Source organism: Fundulus heteroclitus, chromosome 5, assembly GCF_011125445.2.
Source record: "Fundulus heteroclitus isolate FHET01 chromosome 5, MU-UCD_Fhet_4.1, whole genome shotgun sequence".
Lineage (NCBI taxonomy): Eukaryota > Metazoa > Chordata > Actinopteri > Cyprinodontiformes > Fundulidae > Fundulus > Fundulus heteroclitus.
This window is the reverse complement of record NC_046365.1, coordinates 32591962-32616954: the sequence shown is the minus strand read 5'-3', so window position 1 is coordinate 32616954 and position 24993 is coordinate 32591962. Positions and strand designations below refer to the sequence as shown.

At 39.5% G+C, this 24993-nt stretch overlaps 1 protein-coding gene across 1 annotated transcript in view; it reads left to right on the top strand.

Moving 5' to 3' along the window:
* Positions 1 to 23439, top strand: part of myo15ab (myosin XVAb) — a 73268-nt gene extending 49829 nt beyond the window's left edge. The window contains exons 49-66 of the mRNA XM_021308562.2: positions 210 to 321; positions 393 to 467; positions 1868 to 2073; positions 2153 to 2271; positions 3018 to 3087; positions 3172 to 3244; positions 3498 to 3571; positions 6446 to 6528; positions 6609 to 6739; positions 6818 to 6912; positions 9134 to 9211; positions 9313 to 9409; positions 20595 to 20755; positions 20843 to 20976; positions 21540 to 21673; positions 22708 to 22841; positions 22995 to 23135; positions 23226 to 23439. Coding sequence (XP_021164237.2) covers positions 210 to 321; positions 393 to 467; positions 1868 to 2073; positions 2153 to 2271; positions 3018 to 3087; positions 3172 to 3244; positions 3498 to 3571; positions 6446 to 6528; positions 6609 to 6739; positions 6818 to 6912; positions 9134 to 9211; positions 9313 to 9409; positions 20595 to 20755; positions 20843 to 20976; positions 21540 to 21673; positions 22708 to 22841; positions 22995 to 23135; positions 23226 to 23327 — 2019 coding nt within the window. The 3' untranslated portion in view covers positions 23328 to 23439. The remainder of the gene's footprint in view (positions 1 to 209; positions 322 to 392; positions 468 to 1867; positions 2074 to 2152; positions 2272 to 3017; positions 3088 to 3171; positions 3245 to 3497; positions 3572 to 6445; positions 6529 to 6608; positions 6740 to 6817; positions 6913 to 9133; positions 9212 to 9312; positions 9410 to 20594; positions 20756 to 20842; positions 20977 to 21539; positions 21674 to 22707; positions 22842 to 22994; positions 23136 to 23225) is intronic.
* Positions 23440 to 24993: the final 1554 nt, after the last annotated feature.

Sequence of the window (24993 nt, the reverse complement as noted above, 5' to 3'; positions counted from 1 at the left end):
ATGTCAACTTTGCTTTAATAGTGTCATAATTTAACGAATGACAATTAATGACAACAGTCCTAAACATTCATAAAGAGTCATTTGTGCTCATAACAGGTGTTATGTCATGTTTATGACAGTGTAATGTCAGTCTTATGTACACCCCTTTAAATAAAGTGTAACCTGATATTCTGGTATAATCTGTGTTCCCGTTTTGTTTTTTCTGTTAGGACTCAGACTACGTCATTGCAGAGCGTAACTTTGTGACAGACGACCGCTCGATGCTCAGTTTCCATAAAGGTGACATCATCAGGTTGCAGGTCATGGATGGGCTGGAGAGAGGTGAGACTTTATGAGAGTGACTTGGCTGAAATGTGGGACGTGAGAACCTTTACAGACACAGTCTCTCGCAGGTTACAGCTACGGCTGCGTGGTGAGGAAGAAGGTTGTGTTTTTGGAAGAGCTCAAACGGGACACCGAAGACTTTGGTATGGGAAAAACTGCAATTACACAACACCTGCAGCACTTTTCAAATACAATATTTAAGCTGAAGGTCATTGTTAAATGGAGGATGGCAGAGCAATTGGAAACATATTGATTCATATGGAGTCCTTTCTTGAGAACATAACAGATTATTTTGGACCAGCAATGTCACCCTAAACTGGTGCCGTGTCAGGCAGATAGCAGAGAAAAAGTGCCAATCATGTCTTAAGCAAACTCCTCCGGCACACAAGAAAATCCCACTTAGATACTGTAGAGACCCCCTTCTCTGCGATTGGCTGAGGAACCAGGAAGTAAACACGGGCTAAACACTGAACCGAAGTAGTTCCGGACCATACCTCTAGGTTTGAAAGGATAAAAACGTAACTAAGACTTATTATTATTATTATTATTATTATTATTATTATTATTATTATTATATCATATTTGTTTTTTGTGAGTTAATATCAATCTAAATAGTAGTGTTTGATGGGCGGTTGATTTTGCATCATATTGATCGCATCAATCGGAAATTATAACAGGCTTTGTTATATTGGCAAATATCATATCTTATATAAAAACATTATTATTATTATTATTATTATTATTATTATTATTATTATTATTGATCACCTGTTTACTTTAGTCTCATGCCTTGTGAATTTCAAAATAAAGGTGCATCTTAAAATGTACAATATAAATCAATATTTTCATTTTGCATAGATGTATTTGGATCGTTAATCATTTAATTTATGTATGGATGTGGATTGATGTATAAATTAAATTAAATAAAATACATCCCTACTAGGATTGTTTATTATCCTCGAAACCTTTCTACATTTTTAAATGTTACAATCCCAGACATTAATATGTTTTATTAGATTTTATGTGATAGAGTGACAGAAAGCTGTTTATAATTGTGAAGTGTAAGGAAAAAGAAATCTGGTTTGGTAAAAATCTGAAAATGGTACACATTTGCTCTAAGACATTTCTTCTCCTTCTTTTTTTTTTTTTAGAACTAAACTAAACAAGGTGAGGCAGGATTTAGTCGCTCCTCAGCCCTGGAGCAAACTCCCTGAAATCTCGACATGTGCACAAACTGTTGCTTTCATTTAAATCAGGACTGAAAAGTTTATTTTTTAGTGCGGTTTTTGATCAAGGAATCTAGTGAACTATTTGAAACACTCATTTATTTTATATCAAGAAAATGAGGTGTCAAGCACAGCTGAGGACAGTGTTCTCCATCATGACAGCAGTATCTACATAATCCTGTGCCGGGTTATCAGCACAGCCCCAGAGGGAAGACAATTAGCAGACAATGATCTGACATGCTGTTAGCAGATAGCAGTGGGACAGACGATTTTCTTCTTTTTGGCACTCTGTATATCCGGCTGTATTTGTGCATCAGGTTGGAAGTTTGGTGCAGTGTTTGGCCGCTCCGGGGCATTCCCGACAGAGTGTGTCCACCCCGTTGCTCCTCCTGATTTCCTCTCGCTGCCACTGGATCGGAAGGCCGAGCCTCGAGGTGGAGCGGACCAGTTTGCGGTGTCGTCGGCCGTTGCTGTTGCTGTGGCGTCCACCATGGCCGCGCACGAGATAGATCAAACGATCGAGGTTCCCAGGCTCAAAACACAACCTTGGCTACTGTTTATTGCTATGTTTGCCAAACTCACTGTTAATCGCTGTCTCTTAGAGGGTTTCGCTTGACGGCTTCTCTGATGGAGAGCCCGATGAGAGGTTACTGCAGGACAGTAAATACGACATGCTGGAGTTTGCCAAGAAGTTCTTCAGACAGGCAACGAGCAGAGAGCGGTGAGACTGAGACACAAACACCCAGGAAGCCAGATGCTCGGGTCCTCTCAAGTTAACATCCTGCAACAGGGATTCATTTATCACAAACATAGAAGATCTGCACAATTTTTAGATAGCATTAACTCAGTGTGGTAATTCTTTTTATTGGCTGGGCCCCTTTTCAGAGCTATTCAGCCACACTCGTGTCTTGTAATCTTTTGAAGGTTCTTTGATCAGTCATTTTCATGGCTTTGTTTGTGTATCAATGTCTTTCTTTGTGCATTTCTTGTTTTGTTTTTTGTTTCAAATTAGAGCTGTGGTCACTTTTCTGTTACGTGTACACACAAAAGCGGTCCAGTTTTATGAGCATTTTCTGCCCAAGGTCAGAAATTAAGTAAAAAATAAGTAAAAAAAAAAAACTTTAGATCTTCAGAAAGCTTGGACAACTTATGATTAAGACCACTTCAAAATATTACAAGACAGTTTGGCTCTTTGAGAGCAAAATGTATTAAAGAGGAATAACAGATGTCAGTCAAGACTGAGAAGATCAAGTGTGAAAAGTTTTCTGTAACGGCTGCCGTTTCTGTAGAAATGCTAGAACCAAAGATGCAGACTTTTCAGTGTGAGTGCAGATATATTTGCTCAATACTCTGTGTGCCACTGCAAGTTTGTTTTAAATTGACTTCAAACAGTTAATTCATAATTCCAATAATTCCATTTTTAAAATCTAAAGGAATGAATCCCCATGTGTCTAAATCTGTCTTCAGAGATTCCCTGAAGAGTAAAAGCAAGACGAGAGATTCCAGGGAGCCCAGTGAAATGATAAAATTCTCCAAGGTACCTTCTCATTGCCGTAATTTACTGATAACACCCATGGTGGGCTGTACAAGCAACCTTTTTTTAAATGACTTTTCATTGCAGACCCCTCTGACTGAGTCTCTGATAGAGTTCACAGATGTAGCTATGAACCGAGTAGCAGCTGATCTCTTCCTGTGTAAGTTGTCGACTTCTCTCTTGTCTAAATACATCGACCCGTTACACGATTTAGGTTCAGTAGAGTCAAAATAAGAGGGTCTCGCCTTTGAAAGCTTCTTGAATGTTTGATATGTCATAGTTTTCTATCTATTTGACCGTCCATCCTTTAATTATTTCATAATTTCATTCCTTCTTTCATCACCGGTGAGCTATTGTTTATTCCTGTTTCCTATTTTTGCTCGTGTGTGTGTGTCCTGCTGTAATATCTGCAGGCATCATGCGCTTCATGGGTGATTCTCCATCGAGAGGGTCAACAGAACAAGAAGTAGTCAGCACATTCCTCAAGGTAAATTCATTCCTTATCGATATCCTGATCCATCTGACGTTACAAGGTGAAAGAAACCACCTGTCAGTTTATTAAGGTTCTGAGTATATATATCTTTATTTAAGCTGATATCACATAAAGTACGAACACCTGAGCGTAGTTTGCAGCACTGATTACTGCTTAGATTTTAGTGTCTGTTAAAACAAATCAAAAGCTGCAGTCACAGAAAATCATGGATGCAAAATCTTATATTAGTGTCTTATATTAACTTACCTGTCCAGAAGAAAGGCGGCATCCTCCACTTGGCTTCTGAGCCCCTAAGTCGACACCAAAGCTCAAAAGCTTGACCGATGTTCACCCTTGTTTACTGTAGCTTCTTTTTTGGTCCGCTTGAATCTGAGAAGCGTAACGCCGAGAAGAAGCCGTTTCTCAGCGCTAACACAGAGCTGCTACGATCTGGCAACGCCTGAGCTCCGTCTCATGTGACTTCAACCTACTGTTCCTATTGGTGCAGAATCCTTTCATGTTGACCTTGGTCTCATAAATAGAAGTAAATACTTATGTATTTTGGATCCATTTAAATGTTTAAAACAATTATTTATAGTCTAAATATTTATTTTTAAATAAAATGTATACTTTTTTACTGCACCAATCTAGACGTTGTGTGGATGCATTTATTTTTTTTATTAATCGTTTTGATTAAAAAGCTGAAGCTATGATCTTACATTTAAAAAACTTTTATATATTGCCATGTTTTGTAAATGACCTGAAAGTTTTTCAGTGGTTAGAATAAATGTCAGTTCACTGATTGTTTGGTTGATGAAAAATTCTTATTTACATTAGATTTTTATTAAAAAAACTGAATGAAAATATTTTCTTGATTCTTGAACATTCTGCTGATATAATTTTTTTTTCAAAGTTAACACTAAATTTAAATTCAAAAATTAAGGTGAAATTATTTTTCTAGAGTTTTTTTAATCTTACTCGTGTGCTTTCCTAGTTTATAGGTATTTGAAATTATGAATTGTTATGCTTTGCTGGCTTCTGTGAAGCACTTAGTAATCATATATCTTGAAGGGTGTTATATAAATAAAGTTTTACTTGCTTGCTTACTGTTTGATTTAACAAATTATACTTGTTTTCAGGTCAGTCAAACAGGTTTTGTCTAACCAAAACTTAAAACAATAATTCCTGGCCGTAATGCTAACAGGAATGAAAAACAGGATACCATTTTAAATTCTGGGTTTGTTTACTGCACATTCTCGGCTGTAATTTTTGAAAATTCAAACCTAAACGTCGAATAGCTTTTTCATTTTTATGGGGACTGGACAGCTAGTAGCGTAATACCCTTTAAAGTGACAGGAGCAAAAAGAGCAGCTGCAGACTCACTGATCATTACAGCTTCATAGTTATTTATCTAGAGTGCACTGAGAAAATTAGCTCTGCTGTGTGTGGTCATTAAAACCCTTCAGTCTTCTAACAGGACTTCTAATTTCATGTCAGCGCTTCTCTTGGGCCTTGCTTAAAAAAAGTAGACTACATGCAAACAGTAACGTGGGTGTAGGTTAGTTCGTGGGTTAGTTAGGAGGAGGTGAAACTGGTTCCCTGTGGCGCCGATTAAAGGCCAAAGCACACCGGATACGTTGGCACCGTTGGTAGATTGGTTGATCCACCTTCTTGAATCCACACCATTTCCGCATCAGAGATGTAGGCCCGGGGACGACGACTTCAAAGCGGTTATGTTCCTTCAGACAGATCTCCGCAACAGTTTGATCAATCTAGTTTGTATTTTACTGGTGTGTTTCCTGCCTTTTTGTTTCTGTTTAGATTTTTGCAAAGTGAACTGAATATTAAATAACACCGTTGTTCCATCAGTAAAATAAGAACTCTGGTATTATTGAAAACAATACATATGACATACCCGAACTTAAAAAGATCCCTGCACAGACCACCACAATCCTGGCTGGTTTTTACTATTCTGGGGCGGTCCTTAATGTGAAAGAGACAGGAGTGTTAAGATAAAAAAAAAAAAAAAAAAAAGGTAATCACTTCCCTTGGCATTATTTTATGTTTTCTTTCCTTCTGTAAGTTAAAAAACCCATTAAACTCTTCATCTATTTTTGTTACTAAAAATAAAAAAAATGCGTGAGATTTTTGTGTGGCTCTTGCTAAACTGATAACTCAAAAAGAATCAATTAATAAACTTAAATTTGTTTTGCGTTCTGCTTTTGATTTGCTTTCTCGTGCTCTGTTATATCTATAGCGTCAAGACAGGCTGTACGTAACCAAGTGAGCTTTCATTAAAAGGATTGTTCCACTCATTTTGGTAGTTCCACTTATGCTCCACAGTATTTAATCAGAATCAGAATCAGAATCAAGTTTAATCGCCAAGTAGGTTTGCACTTACAAGGAATTTGACTTGATGTTGATGGTGCAGACAAAAAAATAAGAATACAGTAAATAAAAAGTAAAAATTATATATATACAGAAGCTATATACAATATATAATAAATATATATAAGTCCACAAACTAATTGATTCACATTATGCAAAAGTTCAGCAACAGAGTTGAGCATATTTATCAACTAAAACTGTTTTTCTTTACTCAACAAGCAATTTCTGCATCAATGATTTTTTATATGTCACCATTTAACAAATTAATGACTTGAAATAGCTGCCCATTGTTTGGAGAAAACTGTCACGAGTAGTTAAAGCCAGTCAACTTCACAGAATACGGTTTCAACACTTTCAACAACCTTAAATATGTGTAAGCTACAGTATATACATTTATGTTGTATTAGACAGCCAGTGTTGATGTTATTATTTAACAGGAGTAAACTCCAGAGCTCCAGCTAAAGTCTTGTGGTCTTCTGTGATATCATGTACTCCCTTCAGCTCATTGGAGAATTCACCTTGATGAGGGATGAAGCTTACTGCCAGCTCCTCAAACAGCTTACCGCCAACACCAGCTCCAAACCGTAAGTCGGCTGGCCGCACACAAAGCCTCAGTGCGCGGCTCTTTGGTCTTTACCTCTGTGATCCCTCGTTTTCTCTGCAGTGATAGTTGCCAACGAGGCTGGAGGCTGCTGTACATCCTGACCGCTTTCCATCGCTGCTCTGAAGTCCTCAAGCCTTTCCTGCTAAAACACCTGCAGCAGGCTTCTCGCAGCGCAGGAGCACAGTATCAAGGTAAAACGCGTGCGCACTAAGACCAAGTGGGAATATGCTGTAAATGTTGCAATCACTGTGAAGTATGTCCTTTTTTAGGCATAGCTAAAGCATGTGAGCAGAATCTGAAGAAGACGTTTCTGTACGGCGGTCGGATTGTTCCACCCAACGGCATGGAGCTGAAAGCTATGATGGTTGGTGAAATCCTCTTTAGAAATGAGACGAACACAGAGTAAAATCCTTTGTGGAATTTTCAGTATGTGTCCAATGGAATAACACTTTTCTTTTGTGTAGTTTTTTTCTTTAATTAACCCTAGTTATGTGTTGTGAAATTAAGAAATAAAAAGCCAAACACAGCAAAGTTTCTAAAAGTGTACCTTAATCACACTACTTACTTGTAATAAATAACTTTCTTGAGCATTTGGATCATTTATCCTCTAAATGAGCTAGTTATGTCACATCTTTGACATCAGATTTTTAATCAAAATGTTTTAGTTATTTTAACAAGATGGTACAATGCACTCTCACCGGGTTTGCTTGTTGGAAAAAAAACAGCCCACAGTACTAAAGATTACCCACCATACCTAACGTGGGCAAAACGTGCTTTTTCCACTTTTTCTTCCTTTGATTTACACGAGACCTTCCTTGAGAGTTTGTTGCAGAACGCCCATTTTCACTAACCTGACTCATGCCAGACGTATGTTGCTCTGCCTAGCTCCACTCACATACATCTGGGACATCGCCCATAGAAAGTGATTTCTCCAACCAATTTTATGGTCTGGCCAATCAGGACGCAGGGCTGGAGTTTCATAGATGTGACGTAGTGGAGAAGCGACCGTGACGTGAGACTGTTTTGATAGCAATGGCGGCTCGTCGAGGAAGCAAGCGTTAACATTGATGCTGCTATTTCTTCCATGTTGTCCAATCTACCTAATATTGTTTCATTAAAAGAACATCAGAGAACGGCTCTGAAGGCTTTCGTTGGAGGGAACCATGTTTTCGCCCTTCTCCCGACCGGATTTGGCAAGTTTTGTTTTTCCGGGGCGCGTCCGTGTCTGCAGCGGACGCGCCCCGGAGCGGTTAGCGGTTAGCGCAAACCATGTTAAGAGGCCTTTAGTCCTCAACGCGGTCGGCCCGGGAACGACTCCGACCCGCGGCGCATTGCCGCCTGTCTTCCTCCCTCTTCCTGTCAGCTCACTGTCAATAAAACACGTGCCAATAGAGCCGCAAACACATAAAAAAAAAAAAACGTTTTTTTTTTCCTGAGTCGCTCTCATCAGCGTCACTGGTTAGCTTCGGTGTGAGTGGTTGAAATAGCTTATCCAATCATATGCAAGGATTTTTGATAAGGCCCAGCCTTCAGTAAAGGCAATTCCTATGGCGGTGTCCCAGATGGATGTGAGTGGAGCTAGGCGGAGCGACATGCGTCTGGCTTGAGTCAGGTTACATTTTCACTCCCATCCGACCAAAGTGCATGGTTCCATTTAAGACCCAGTCGTGTTTAGCAAACTCTTCATAGTTCTAAGTGTAAAGGTAGGACATAAATGGCTTTTTTTGTCTTGAATTCCAAACTCTAACAATAACTTTGAAAACTAAATAGGGAGGCCAAGTTACTGTATATCGTCTTTTGTTATTTGCTCAAAGAGAGCGAGTAATAGCCCAGGCGTGTCCAAACTTTTCAGTACATGGGCCAAAATTGTCATGTTAAAGGAATTTGAGGGCCAAAAAATAAACTCAATTTTTTTAAACCAAAAAAATGTTGCACATTTTTTACCTGCTGTACCAAATATGAAATTTTTAAATAAATCAATTAGTCAGATGTTTTGTAGGAAATGAATGTGTAAATCATTGTAGATCCAAAATAAAAATAAAATGGTTTTGCTAATTTCTCGTATTAAAAGAAGGTCATCCAGTGTGCAAATTATTTTGAATAATTTAATTAGAATCTTTAACTATAATAATCTGAACTCTTTTTAGTCAAGCAATATAAGAACAGTATTTGGGTCAGTTGTTCTTTGAAAACACTTGCTTTAATTAGCCAGTTTTAATAACTGGATACAAAGCAGATTTTAATGCACCAAAATTTGAGTAATTAAATGTCATTGGATAGATGTTACTATGAAATTAAAGAGAATGTCAAAAGTGTGTTTGTTAAATAGATTAGTTATTTGTGTTGTACTTAACATTTTCAGTTGTAGGATATTAACTTTTCTGTAATAATTTTGCCCTAATTAATAACTAAAACCTTCCTTCTGCATCAGCCAGTTATGCTGGTGGACCAGATCTTTCTTGAAATGCACTTGGGTGGGGGTGGGGGGGGGGTATGGAATGGAATGACCATGACCTGGATGACTGAGAATCTTCACCAGCTATTTACCAATTATGACGTGTGAATGTTTGGCTGGGTTTCTGCAGGCTGGACGAAGCTCGAAACGTCAGCTGTTTCTCTTCCCTGGAGGCATCGAACGGCACGTGAAAATCAAAACTTGCACTGTAAGTGGTTCAGCAGTTGACGGGACGGTCAGTGGGATGCATTTGTGTGCGGAGGCTGTGATTGGCTGATGCATCTGCGTTGGCTCTGTTGTGTTTTTCAGGTTGCCCTGGAGGTGATAGAGGAGTTGTGCTATGAGATGGGGTTACACACCCTTGAGGCCATGGAAGAATATGCCATATTTTTAGTCACAAACAGAGGTGTGTACAGTCTTGTTTTCTTTCCAGCAAAGCATAATGAAGCCCCAAATTATTCACATCCCCGGGCGGATGCAGATTTAAAAGCACTTTTATTCAACCCAGAAGTTTCAGGCAGGAAATGAGAAAGGCATCTCACAACATATAATTAAACAATGAGAAATGAGTGAAAATATATAATTAAACCATTTTTATTTTCATTTTATTTTCATATCATTTAAATGGCATATTGAAAATTATTCATACGGTTTTTAGTAATCAATTGAAGCATTGTTACTGGCAAAGCGCTGATAAAGCGCTGTACAAGTGCCAGCTATTCACCATATATTGCTATCAGCTTTTTGTATGTCTCCACTGGTATTTTGTTGTACTTTTGGGGATGAGCTCCAGGATTTTGAGGTTGGAAGGCTTTCTTACCAAGACCCTTATTTTTGACTACATCCAAAGATTCAAACCAGATTCTGGCCGGGTGTTGTGGGAGTTTTGGGTGGAATATTAAACAATAGTGACTGAGTTCCCATCTTTACTAAATGACGAGACGGTGGTATGACGTTCCAGCACTTTATTGAGAAACAGAGCAGCGATTCACATAGTTGGAAAGTAATCGCACCCCACGGTTCCGCTGCAGTCTCTGTCTGCCCTGTCTCTGTCTGTGTCGCTTTTCGGGCTTCCCCTAATACTACACCGTGGCCTTCCCATGAGACAAAACAAAGACAGTCTATCGTAAACAATCAGTATCCCTCAGCAGCTGCAGCATTTGGCCTTGCACTCAGAAAACAGTGGATCTTATACACAGACATCAGGTCTCCAGGCCTCCTCTGTCCGAGTGGTGTGAGGCCATAGTGACTTCAGAATAATAATTCTTATAACATTCCTCTCTTTTTTTTTTTTTTTTTTTTTTGATGATGGCGTCGTCAGCATCAAGTCAAAACAAGATGACCCATCACTTGAAAATGTGAACAAAGCACAGAGGAACCATTTCTGTAAACTCGTAAAGTGGGACCCAAAGGGTTCCCGTGTTGGAACCGGGTAGTGCTGGAACTTTTAATACAGATCAACATGAATGCTTCATAGAGCTTTAACACACAAGATCAAAGGTTTAGCTTTTGTCTACAATTTAGGATTCATCTAATTAGGTAAGGCCTGTTTTAGGTACCTATGCGCACATTATTTTAAAATTACATTAGACTATGGTAAGCTAAACCCTGTTCAGTAACCAAGGTCGAATCCGTCTACTCTGACCCACCCTGAATACCCTCCTACTCCTTTCTCCACTCACCCCTACGATGGACAATAATCCAGCACTCCAAACTTACAACACCAGGAGCAAAGGCAGGAGAGGTTCAGTGCGGGCAGGGGAAACGCCAGAAAAAGCTACCCCTAGGGGGCAGTAAAAACTGGCAAGCCCCCCTCCCAGGGAGATCTGCTCTCGGCCAATCTGAGCCTGAAAACCCTGTATTGAATCTATGTGTTATCATTACCAGCTAATATTAAAGGATCTTTAGAGCCAATCCGATCCTGGTTCTTCCTATATCAAATCAAAAGGTGCATAAACCATAGATCCTTGTGTGTCTGAAGCAAACAGTTTCCATTTTTTACCCCATAAAACCATATTGATCAACATGATGTAACATTAAAGTGTAGATCTCATAACACAAAAAAAATCAAACATGTGAGTCAGTGGAACAGAGCAGTTAAACAAACAGCAACACAATATGAGAAGAGTTCTAAACGTCAAGAACGCAAAGTTAAGGAAGCCTTCAGGCCATTCAGGCACAAGGCAGAAAATAATCTAATCGCGCTTAGGGTCTCTTCAGGCAACTCCTCCCGTTGAAGAATAAGGAATCAGAGTTCTGTGGCTTCTTCATCCCCAGTCCTCTTCTTGGTTCCTCCTCGCAGGCTGGACGATTGAGCTGGATGGTAATAAGTGTTCAGTTCTGGATGGGCACTGAGCATTTTATTTTGCATTTCTCTCTAATAAAACACTTTGTGAAGATGGTCTGCAGACACGAGTCCTTGTTCCCACTAGAGAACAGAAACAAGGTGTAATTAGTGTTCTTATCAAAACCCCTTTCATGTGTCATTTATTAAAACATCCTCCAAGCACTTTCACATTCAAGATATTTCTGTGCACAATTATTTAGCTCTCAGAATTCTGCAATTTAATTATTAATTAAAATAGTAATCTTTAAGTTCAAATGTATATGCAGTAAATTCATAATAATTCTTAACAGAATGCTTTTAATGTGTGTCTTAACTGTTGTTGTCTGACAGTTGAAGTTCTCTGCAACATAATTTCATCAACATATTCGTTTCATGACATTTCCCATTTATTTTGAAAACCCAACTGAGAAAAAAAGCCTTTCCATGTGAAAGCCTTTTCCCTCTTTCTCTCTCTTTTTTTTTTTTTTTTTTAAAGAAAGCGAGGTGCTGTTCTGCACCGAAAAGACAAAATATTTACACCATGCTGTTACTGTTCAAGGACGCCATGGTTCTACAAACAAAGCAATGAGAGAGAACAGGAGCTTTTGAAAACGCTCTAACATTGTAGAACAACTAAAGCTACTTAAGCAAATCAGAATTAGTTCCCAAATTAATCCTACAATAAAGTAAACCATACATGTGATTATTTATTTTCTTAAAACTGAGGATTAAGGACTTTTATTAAGAAGTTCTTGGATGAACGCGTCTCTGCGTTCCTATTTGTCTAGGCCTCTGCAATCTGATCTATGATCTATGTATTCTGAGTGCCTGGTCAGGAAGGGTTAAGGTTCTCTGAAGCTTTCTGTTTTCAGCAACCCTGAAAACCCAGAACCCTTTACAGTCAGTGTAAGGTGTCAGATGACATGTGGGACCACCTTGTCGTCCCTCTGGTTCCACCAGCTGTGTCAAGTCCACAGCAGCTCGTCCTGGGTGCCATGCCCCAGGGGTCTCCACACCCCCCTGTGTGGAACGTCTCTCATTGTAAGGATCTCACCTTATATCCCGTTCAAAACAGGAGTTCCAATGTGGGGTGTCTTTGCTGCTTTAATGTTCCTCAGAGAAAACCTTCATTCATTGATATCACCTTCAAGCTGTTACCCTTTTATCATCACAGCCCCCAACCATCCTGACCAGATCCAAAATGTCCCCATAATCTAATCTAATTAAATTAATCTTACTTATTTTCTGTATGTAGGACGATAACCATTAAATTATCCTGATCTAAAAGCCCTCAGGTTAACGGGTTAACTGGTTAAAAAGACTTTTGAGTTATTTGTGTTCTAGTTGAAAGATATTAAATCTCCATAAATATTGTAACCATTGTACACTGATGCTTTAATCCTAAATTTACCCATGTTAGTTAGTAGGATGTGTCATTATTTAATTCTATTGCAACATTACCCATTTTAGCCAGTAACCTTTTCTTTGCGTTTTAGTGAAGCCTCAGAGTAGCAGAAATCAGCTTACTCTAAGATGATCATTAAATGAAATGCTATTTAAAAGTTCAGATTACTCTACTTATATAGTGAAAACTAATTAATTCATTTATTTATTTAACTGTTGATATAATACCCACTTAATTTATTAAGTTGCTGTATGATTCCATCAAGGTGCTTCTTTAAAAATGTTCACCTTTACATAATCTTAATGTGTTTCGTAATGTGTGGTTTGTTTTAATTGTGTACAACAAAATCTGAAGTGAAATGCATGAAGTCGTGTCTGCAGAACTCATCTGTGTTTTTGTCGAAGGTTGTCCGATGCCTCAGTCATAGTCCTTCAATGGCCTTTTCCAGTCCAATGTCTAAATTCAGCAGCCCAACATTCTCCTTCTCATCAACAGTCCGTCCTCCAGTCCTCACGCCTGCAAACAGAATGAATTCTGCCAGCATTTTTTGCCAAAGAAAACGCTCCATAGGTTGAAAAGAAATTACAGCAAAACAGTCACAAACATTTTAACTACAGTGTTCCCTCTAACATGACAAACATAAAAGAAACAAAAGGATAAAAAATAAATCAAACTTTGTCTCTGACAAAATAAAACTCAAAACTGGATCAGGCTGAAGTCAATGACATCACCTTTAGTCCTTGTCCCAAGGATCAGCCCCCATGGCACTGCGGCACTGTTTCTGCATTCTCTCGCATCTGAGAATGTCTAAAATGAGACTAAATCTCTATGTTAGCACAATCCCATCATATTGACCAGGTTTCTTTGCAAAGAAAAGAAGCAGAAAGATAGAGCTGTTAATAGCAGAAAGCAACAAACATCTTTAAGACACCACCTTTCCTGCTGGAAGATCTGGCATAACTTGGTTAAAACTAAGTATAATTTAGTGTCCAAATCTGAGTATAACTCCTTTAATCTGAAAGCAATAACTCAGAGAAAAACAAGAGTGTTAATAGCATGCAGTTAAAACCCTGGTCCCCTTAGTGTCCCTTTAACGTGATGTTTTTTCCCCCCTTTTTTCTCTGATCCTGGGAAGGTTTCTATTCTTCCCCTTTCCTTTGAAACTTTGTTCAAAACACCTCCAAAAGGAAGGAAAAAAACCCGAAAGAAATTAACCAAACAAAACTAAAACAAAATTGTTTTCCCAAGGAGCACAATTATGTCTTTTCCAATATGACATAGGTTTTTGACTTATTACAAACCTTTTTGATATCCTTCTGGTCCTTTGACCACGTGTATTTGCTGTTAGTGATACTTTTATTCATATATACCTTTTCAATCTTAATTGGTCAAGGGTGAAACTTTAAAGCAATGACTGTTCCCTTTTAGTTTTTGAGCTTCTAGTGTTTCTCTATAAATGATAAGAGTTTTCCCCATAATTCAGCACATTGAGAAGGCTACCCAAAACAAACCAAGATTAGAATTAAAATTTAACCCTTCAGAAGCTGGCTTTATTTTATTTTTCCCCCTCTGACATAGTTTTCGTGCCCCAGGCCACAACACACAGACCCAGCCTCGCCATAAACATTCAGATGTTTACATCATGGTCAGATTTGTTTATCATATCTATTGTCCTTCTCAGGTTATACTGTCCCTCTGAGGTTCGCCTCAGCGCAGCATAACTAATAAAATCAGATGATTTTTTTTACTGATGACGCGTGTAACGTGGCCTTCTAATATTTTGACGCTTTTCAAAATTTCTCATTAGTTGCATTCAAATTCCAAGTAAAAAATAAATAAAATAAATGAATAGAAAACCCTTAGAAAAGCGATTCATATTTAGTTCCATACAGGTTTGTTCAAAGCACAGTTTTCCCTCATCTATTTAAATCAAAAATCTTGTATATCTAAACTTCTTTCAACTGGACTGGTTTGTGATGAATCATTATTATTATAAGCAATGAGATCTCAGTAATTTTAAATTACTTTAGGGCTAAAAAACAAGTAATAGGATCTCATCCTAAATTTGTAAAACAGTAAACTTAACAAGCTTATGTAAAGCTTATTTCCAATTTCTAACAAAGCTGAAATATTTCCGTTCAAGCCATGTTAATCTCTCCGTGTATCAATTTAATTTGGTCCTGATATTTAATGTTAAAAAACAAACTTTGTTATTTAAATCTCTCTTTTACTGTACCTCTATTGTTAACATAGTCCATGCTTAAAATGTCATTTGAATTACGGAGCTGCAGTTCTCCCAAAACAAATGAACATTCTGAAACCATGAACATTACTTTTACCCCGAATTAATTCACACAGACGAACGTTTAGTTACATAGATACATACATACGTACAGTTACATACAAACAATGACATTCAGACAGACAAACACGTGCAGGCCTGCTTTTTCACCATCTTAAATAGTTTTTCATAATTTTTAAACGTCAACGCCGAAAGATGTTTTCAACGCGTTAAGTTCCCGCTTAGTTTAAAAGGTGGAGAGCGTGCGCTGGTTACGACCCCCCGATGCTTCGTCCACACGCGGTTTTACGCTTCAGTCCCGCAAGGATACAACTCTGTGTCTCGCAGACACTTGGACGCTTACCCATTTTTGAAAGTTATACGTCGCTATTAGCAGTTTAGACCAATTTTATCCACAACGGAAGTGCCTAATCGGTCCCCACGTAAACGCTTCCCCGGTGCAACGCCTTTTTAGTTTCGTTTCCGTTTCCTTGTTTTTATCGCTTTTCTTTTTTCTCTTAATTTTATTTTTATTATTTAGTAGCAGTACTGCAATAAAATAAAATAATAGTAATAATAATAATCCCTATGTGAGAAATCTGCATGTTTAATCAAATCATTTCAAATCATTTATGCATGTCATGCTTCTGGATGGGCCCCTACGTTTTTCAGCATGAAATCGAACGTCTCACCCTGGGGCTAGGCTTGACCCTGAAAAACCTCTGCCTTTCCCCCATTACACTGACTCTTCTGCATCCAGACTTTTTTTTGTTTGTTTTTATTTATTTTATCCTTTTTTTGTGTTTTTTATTATTTTTTACTCGTCCTTAGCACGATCGACCAACTAAATGAAAGGCCTCACATCCGATGGTCGCCTTTTTGGTATAATGGTCGGGGTCCCCACTTATCAAAGCTGCAAACGTCTTTGCAACAGTCAAGGACTTAAGCATCCCTGCCGCTTTCATCCACAACAGAAGTGGACAGCCTCTTGCACAAACCCAAGACAAGAGGACTTTAATGGACCAGCTGCAAACTGCTCAGCCGGTCACCTGTTTTCCAGGTGAAAATCATTCTGCCCCTCCTTCCCCCTTGTGGGAAAGTCCGTATTTCAGCTGAAAACGTATTCTAATTAAATTTTGAATTTTAGTTTAATGTTTAAACCTTAGTCACCGTTCGGTATTGCGAACCCTGTTTTATTTGCCTTAAGGATTAAATATAATTCATTATTTCTACCGGCTTTTACTTTTACTACCTTTTAGGTTTACAGTTTTAAATTTTAAAATTTCTTGAGGTATACTTTAAAATGGGGTTTAAAATTTAAAAGCTTGCAAGCATTTTTTACCAATTGCATTTGTTTTTAAAAGAGCTGGAAAATAATCCCCTTACCGTCTCATGAAAGAAAGGTTCGGATCTTCGCGCCGACGCCCAGAGACGCTCCGAGACCAGGAGCTCCTCCACATCCCTTGAAAATCCATTCGGGGTACCAGAGGCCGGATAACCTCTCCGGGCCGGCCAAAGCAGCTCCTGTCCTCGGACTCCCTCGCTCGTCGGTCGGAGATCTTGTTCGTTTACGCCAAATTGTTGTGGGAGTTTTGGGTGGAATATTAAACAATAGTGACTGAGTTCCCATCTTTACTAAATGACGAGACGGTGGTATGACGTTCCAGCACTTTATTGAGAAACAGAGCAGCGATTCACATAGTTGGAAAGTAATCGCACCCCACGGTTCCGCTGCAGTCTCTGTCTGCCCTGTCTCTGTCTGTGTCGCTTTTCGGGCTTCCCCTAATACTACACCGTGGCCTTCCCATGAGACAAAACAAAGACAGTCTATCGTAAACAATCAGTATCCCTCAGCAGCTGCAGCATTTGGCCTTGCACTCAGAAAACAGTGGATCTTATACACAGACATCAGGTCTCCAGGCCTCCTCTGTCCGAGTGGTGTGAGGCCATAGTGACTTCAGAATAATAATTCTTATAACACCGGGCCACTTCAAAATATTATTATTTCTTCCTGTCTGAGGAAGCAGTTTTATAAAGTTGAAGGATTACTTTAAATGTAAGTCTTCTTTGTGTATAAATAAGTTTGTGTTTAACTGTTATTTGAGTAAAGAGAACAATTTCTAATCCTTATTATTGATGCCGTGGATCACTTAAAAATGTACATCGTGTTTCAGAATCAGAATCAGAAATACTTTAATGATCCCAGAGGGAAATTGCAGTTCCAGTACAACCATCCATCACAAACATTTCGGGGAAACGATTTGACTGAGGCCTTGCTGCCAAGGACCCCGTCTGATGTGGTTTCCATAGGGCGCTGCCTTTAACTCTGTGGAAAGATAGGAGCCACATTTAGGGAGGGAGAGGAAAAAAAAGGCATATTTCACACTTCATCCTTTTCCAGGATACAGTTTGAGATATAAAAAAATGACATATGACGAGACAACATTTATGCAGGTTCCAGATGTTTTATGTAACTTCTTTGGAAATAATAAAAAATATTTACATAAACAGCTAGGCCTACTTTAAAGGTTTATGCTCATACTGTATCACAGCCATGTTTTATAGTCCTCTGAGTAATCTGTTTTCCCCCTTTCAGGATACGAATGATTAAAATCTTACCTGCAGTGGATTATTCATTTTATAAAAGCACTAATTTGTTAGCTTGCATTGTGAAAGCCAATGGTTAGCCAGAGAAGGGCCAAGACCAAAACGGTCTTACATCGTCTTAAATAATCCCAAACTCAATTATTTCAAAGCAATTTATGCACGTTTCTCTCCCCAGAACCGCTTAACATGTTCCACTGTCAGCACATTTCCCCGGGAAGATCATTAGTAGCGTCCCACCTCATGCCTCTGGTCTAAGTCAGTCTAGCTACTAAAGATAAATAATTTGTTAAATCATAATACTCATTCACTATGTGCAATATTGCAATTGCAAAGGACTGCTTGGTGCAATATTTGGCTTGCTTTAATGCTTCAGCAGCCATGTATTTAAACTCTACTTGCTAATAATACAATTAGACTGTAGGACAGACCTTTATGTCTGTCCTACAATCTAATTGCTGTCTTTTATGTCCAAACATTGTCTAAAATGTGACCAAGAGGGAGCCTGAGATCCGTGGAAAGTGACGGGATCCTCCTGAGTTGTGACGATGAAAAAGAAAGACAGGAGGGAGCAAGATGTTGGTACCTGCAATGGATATTGTTTACGCAATATTTAGCTTTTTAATATTTTCCCAGTATTGTCAGCTATCTGTGCTTTTATGTCCAATGCAAATATGCTAAAGGTTGAGACATACGTGCTAAAGAAATGTCAGGCTTTTTTTTAAGACAGCACAAGTCCGCTTTAGTCTTGGTGCTTCTTACCGCGTAATTCTACATCCGCCCCTCCTGTAAGTGTCCGTTCCGTTCCAGACCGCCTCAGCGAGTACGTTAAAACAAAACCTGCTCCCTCCACGGCTACTCTGTCTACCTCCGCCCCAAAAGTTCCTTGTAGCCCGAGTAGAGCAGGTGCTATCGCTGTCATTACGAGCAGGGTGCAAATCTATTTGGAGAGTATCACCCCGTTTCGAATTAAATGTTGAAATAACAAATCTGCCTCCTTATTTGGTGCAAAAAGTAATAATAATAATAAATATTTTGTATAGCACTTTCCTAAAAACTCAAAGAGACTAGAATCAAGAATCAAGTAAAATTACAAAGAGGACAGTTAAGTACATCCAACAGTCTAAAAGAAGAAGAAAGCAACACTTACATACACAGAACTGGACAGCTTAACAGGACGGTAATCACACATTAAAAGCTATTCTAAAAAGGTGAGTTTTCAGATAAGATTTGAAAACTTCCAGAGGGTGTGAGCAGCTATGGAGGAGGCTCTATAACCCCAGGACCGGTGCTCGGTTCTGAGTGGTGGAGACAGGGGAGCATCAGAGGAGCGAAGGCTGTGGGAAGGAGTGTGATGGTGGAGCAGGTTGGAGAGGTAGTATGGGGCTCGCTTATGGAGGGCTTTGTGGGCGAGAAGAAGGACTTTGAAATGGATGCGTTGAGGGACAGGGAGCCAGTGGAGGTTCTGGAGAACTGGGGTGATGTGATCGTGGGAGCGAGTGTGGGTGAGCAGATGAGCAGAAGTATGTGCTGGGGTTTAGAGAGTATTTTGGATGATGAACCATAAAGAAAACCGTTCAAGTAATCAAGTCCAGAGGAAATGAAGGCATGGATGAGAGTCTCAGCTGCCGAGAAGGGGAGTGATGGGTGGAGACGAGCGATATCTTTTAGATGAAAAAGGGCAGTTCTTGTGATGTGGTTGATGTGGCGTTCAAAGGAGAGATTGGAGGCGAAGGTGACTCCAAGGTTGCGGATGTGATTGGAAGGGGACTAAGTGGTATTGTCAATGGTGAGACTGAAGTTGGTGGCGGTTTTGGTGAGGGATTTGTGGCATCAAATATTTAAATAATATTTTTATTTTTATTGTGAATATTTAAAAAAAAAACGTATTTAGTTTGCATGTTCTCCCTGTGCGTGCGTGGGTTCTCTCCGGGTACTCCGGCTTCCTCCCAAAAACATGACGGTTAATTGGCCTCTCTAAATTCTCCTTAGGTGTGAGTGTGTGCGTGAATGGTTGTTTGTCCTGTGCTGCCTTGCAATAGACTGGTGACCTGTCCAGGGTGTACCCCGCCTCAGCACCCCTCAGGACCCCATGAGGGATAACCGTGCATAGGGGATGGATGGATGGATGGATGGATGGATGGATGGATGGATGGATGGATGGATGGATGGATGGATGGATGGGTACTTAATTTGTGGTTAACGATCTCTATTTACACTAATTGACTAAAAAAATATGAGGTTGTTGATATTTCCTTTCCTGTTTGCTACGATTGAAATTGTGGAGCTTGACCCGGCCGGAGCCTGATGAACCGAAACGGAACCGAAGATTGGAAAATTGGAGTTGTTCCATAATTTGATATGAATGATAGAGAGGGTTCCGTCAACAGTGACATTCGGACTAGTCACAGAAAACGCGGAACCGTTCTCACCAATTAACATAACACACTTGCTCCGTCGGTCGGACATAAACAGAACAGACTGAGCACAGAGGATGTGGAATCATGGGGATTAGACTCAAAGAGAGTTATCCTCTGTATATAAACTTAGTGAAAGTTATACGTCTGGATATCGAATGTTATCAGGACATGGTAAAGGCAAACATTTTTGTATAAGGTGAAACCTCTATATAATTTGGTAATGTAAATTATTTAAAGATATACATAAAACAAAATTACTTTTCCGTCACTTTAACAGCTGTTTCACACTCACCAAATATCGATTTGTCTGCATTGTTTTTTTTTTCCTCCTCTGTTTTGTCCCAGCTTCTAGTCTTTTATTTCCAAAACAAACCATAAGCTTGTTGAATTGCTGCATATCTCTTTGTGACAACAGATGGATGATGCTGTTGTGTTTGGGACATTTAAGTGTACGCCTGTTGGCGGCTTTACTGGTTATTAGGCTGGAACTAAAGCAAGAAAACAACCCTAAAGTAAATATGCATAAATATATTCTGTGTGACTGGGTTTGCTCAGGGCAGAATGTGCGTCCTCTGAATAAGAATGAGTATATCCTGGATGTCGCCACGGAGGCCGAGTCAGTCGACTCCGGCTACAGTCTCTGGTTCCGGCGCGTTGTCTGGACCCAGCCGCTCAGGTTTGAGAATGAGCTCTGTGTCGCCATGCAGTATAACCAGGTACGACAGAGGAATGTTCTATCATAGCGCACACTTGTCATTTATTTGTTTGCGTGTATAACTCGGGTCCTGTGAATCATTTTTCAGATCCTTCCGGACTACCGTAAAGGTCTGCTCAATGTACTCTCACACGGCAAAGTGAGCGACCAACAGTTCCACCAAATCTCCAAGCTGGCTGCTTTGCAGCATAGAGCCAAGGACATCATCTACACTCCCAGCATGTGAGAAATAACATGATAGTTATTGAAGCTTATTTCCAAACACCCCAAAAGCGTTTACTTTTATTTAACTTTTCAAGCAAAACGGGAATCAAGCAACAAGAAAAAGCTCTAAGGGAATAGAAGCAGTGTCATGCAAAAGTACTCTTACTTGTTAAAATCTTTCACATTTTGTTAACTATAACCACAAACCTGAATGTATTTTATCAGGATTACATGTGACAGCCCAACATAATTCAGTGGATAATTGTAAAACCTTAAATATTTACTTCTCCGGTGATAAAATGTAATGTTAGAGTTTCTCCTTGTGTTTGCGAACAATATTAAAGTGAAAGATTCAGACTTTACTGCACTTGGTGGAGTTTGGTAACCTAAGCAGGCTCGGGTACTGTGTTTAAATAGGATGTCTGGTTTTTTTACGCCGTCTGCGTTCTCACTGCCTGACACAGAGCAAAGCGCAGAGCAGCGCAGCTTGTGTCAAGTCATTTTGGAGAAATGTCATAAATCACGCAGCGAAGCAGACCTCTGTTCCTCTGACGATGTTTTTCTCTTCCACTGTCCTAAAGACACGAGCTGTCGGAGTACATCGCCGCACCTCTCTTCCGAAAGCAGCCTCCCCAGCAGTGGGTTAACATGGCGACGCAGCACATGCAGCAAGTACAGCCTCTGAATCCGCACCAGGCCAGGGCCCAGTTTCTCGGTATGATCCCTGCTCAAAGGAAGGAGAATGTTAAAAAATAACAATAATAGATAATGTTTTCACATAGTCGGAGATTGATATTTATAGGAATTGAAAACTGAGTTCAATTTCATTAACCACAGGCAGGTCTGACTACTACCTGCAGAATCAAGAAATAACTAAAATAGAAGCTTTCTGGCAGCTTGAAGTTGGTTGTGGGACCCCAAGTAAACCATAAAAAGATTTTCTGGACTTTTCACAAATGGACAAAACTTGGAACAGTTGTTAACCCTCCTAGGTGTTGCCGCCTACCAAACCGACCCCAGGAGCACACCAACAACTTATCCTGCAGGTTACAGCATGAGAAGCACTGCAGCCTTCACATGCATCAGAAAATGTCCAAAGGCCAAAAATATCACTTCCCAAAATAAGACAAAGTCCCTCTTCACATTTAGCAAAAATCCTTGTTTTGTTCCCCAAAACTTTTGGGAAAATATTCTGTGGATAGAAGGAAAAAAACTAGTTTAGGTGCATCTTGTTGGATCGGATGCAAAACCAACAGCATGTAAAAAAAAAAGTCAAACAGGCTGGTGGTTGTGTGATGATCTACGGATGCTTCAGGACTGGATCACCTGGCGTAATTGATGGAGCCATGAATTATGCTCTGTAGCAGAAATGTCCAGTCCTCGGTTGGTGACCTTAAGCTCAAGCACCCTTCACTTATGCAGCAGGACAATGGCCATACTTAGCCCTCAGCTGCTGCTTAATTAAAACGATTCTCTTCAGATGAAGAATGTTGTTGTGTATCCTAAGCTGTTTAGTTAAGGGTTTTGAACCGTTTCTGCTTTTTGAAAAAAAAATCTTTATTGCATACATTAATTTGAGGTTTATCCTAATGACGTAAGAGATTCTCAAACTCATCTCCACTTTTTCTCCTTTGTGTTTTTGTTCTGTGTGCTGCTAAGCCACGAAATCTTTATCAACTGTAATTATAAAATATGCAAGATAGTAATATTTTTGTTTCCTTTTGTTACATTCTGTCTGCCTGCACACAGGCCTGGTCAGTGCGTTCCCCATGTTCGGCTCCTCGTTCTTCTACATCCACAGCAGCAGCTCCACCACCTTCTATGCTCCCTGCATTCTTGCCGTCAACCCACGGGGTCTCCACTTCCTGCACAAAAATACACACGTAAGAGCCACACACGCTTTAAAGCGACAGACGTGTGGAACGACATGCGTGCGGCTATCAGTGAGCGATTGTCTCGTGGCATCGTTAGCAGAAGCCTGGGAGAAAAAGCTCTACCTCTCTTGTTCGCCGTAAAGTCTGACCTCTCTGCTGCAGGAGCTGATGGCAGTGGTCCCCCTTGTGGAGGTGCAGTCCAGTCGCACCCAGAGGCCCAGTGCTGGAGCCAGTTACCCGTATGTGGACATAACTCTGGGGGACACGGACACGCAGCGCATCATCCAGCTGCAGCTGGAGCAGGTACGGTTGCAGGCAGCTGATCGGGGGGAATTGTGGGGTTTCACGTTTAGTGCTATAAGGCCGGCTGTTTTTTTTTTTTTTTCTCCACAGGGCCTGGAGCTGTGTCGAATTATTGCCATGCAAGTAGAAAACATGATGTCTGTGAGAGAAAAGAGGCTCACTCTGCCACCCAGCGAAATCACCATGCTTTGATGGACGTGTGCACACGTTTCACGTAAAATGTGTGACTTCTGCTGCTATCACCAAGTGAATATATGTCAATACATATGTATATATATATATATGTATATAACTGTGAATGTACATATGACATCATCTGCCTACTCCGATTTCTTTAGTATTTTTTATTCTTATTTTTTCTCATTTTCTTTTTGATCCACTGTATATATGAAGATACTTTGTATATAACTGATGCACCTTTTCCTACTTTTGGCACCTTCTTCTGACTATTGATTGACTGTTGAGTCGATGGGACAAGTGAATTTCTCCAACGTGAGATCAATAAAGCCTATCTTATCTTATCTTATGTAATGCCCAGGTGTTTCTGCAACATGCGAGGGAAACTGGCTTCGCTTGCCTTCGGGTGTTTCCTGTGTACTTCTCACGCAGTGAGATGGAAAATAAGATTATCAGTAGGTCCGTTTGGCTTTTGGTGGATCATTTCTATGGATTTACTGAAAATGTTGACAGATAAATTTGGATCTTCTGTCTTATTCTTTGTGAGAAGTGATGGAGTCACTCAACTGTGTTTGTTTTTTTTTATGGATGTCTGCACATAAGTATAATATCTTTGTCGTAATGTCTTTACGATGACAAAGTTTTATACCTGATCAGTTTCATGTGTTTAATATTTTTATATTTGTATGGTCGACAGGTAATTTCGATGTGTAAATAAGAATTGGTATATTTTGTAAAACAAATATTTTGTCAGAAAAATAAATAAAACCATTTAAAGAGAACTGAAAGGACCCACTGACGTATTCAATGAAATTAAAAATGATCTTTCTGTAATCTTAATTCAGAATTTTGACAACATGGTCAACATTGTGCCACTTTTCTAGTATAATTCAGAATATAAATCTCAGATTCTCAGTTAAAAGACAACATGCAATCTCATTTTTGGTATTACTTAAAATTACATTGTTAATGCCCTTCTTTAAATTTACTATTTGTGTGTTTCTTTTTTTTCCCCCATACAATAATAATATCTTATAAAAACGTTCTACATGTTACACACATGAAAGTGATGCATTTTCTCACAGATGGCATTGAGTAAGAGGAGATATTAAAATCCTCAACTGTTTTGCCCAGCTATTTGCTTCGCATATCTTCTTGTTAACATTGAAATCATAAACTCATGGAGAACATTCAGGAATGTCCAGGGAGTTGTTGAACCTCGGATCAATAAGTGAATAGTGTCCGAATGCAGTCTGGTAAGTCTGGAATTTGATTTAAGTATGTTATAGGTATGTCTGTTAATGGGAACGGGAACACCGGCCGGGCGAATGGATCAGATGTACGGTATTGATCCTGGCAGCGCAGTCTGTGAGTGTCTCTGGATCTGAGGCATCTCCCCCAACTAACAGCCGTGATAAAGACGAAGCTGGAGACAACAGACTGGTAAAAAACAAAATCTCCAACATCTTGATGCACAATTTAAAGGATCTGATCTTCCTCAAGAAGTACAGTTGAAACCAGAAGTTTACATTGACTAAACTGGTCCAACCACGGTTCCTCAGGGACAAGCTGGACCATCACCTGTCGCAGTGGATACTAGATTAGTGAAGACACGGTGTCGAACAATAAACCAGGGTTAGAGTCACAACACTGATGCTTTTTACAGGAGGGGTTAGAGCAG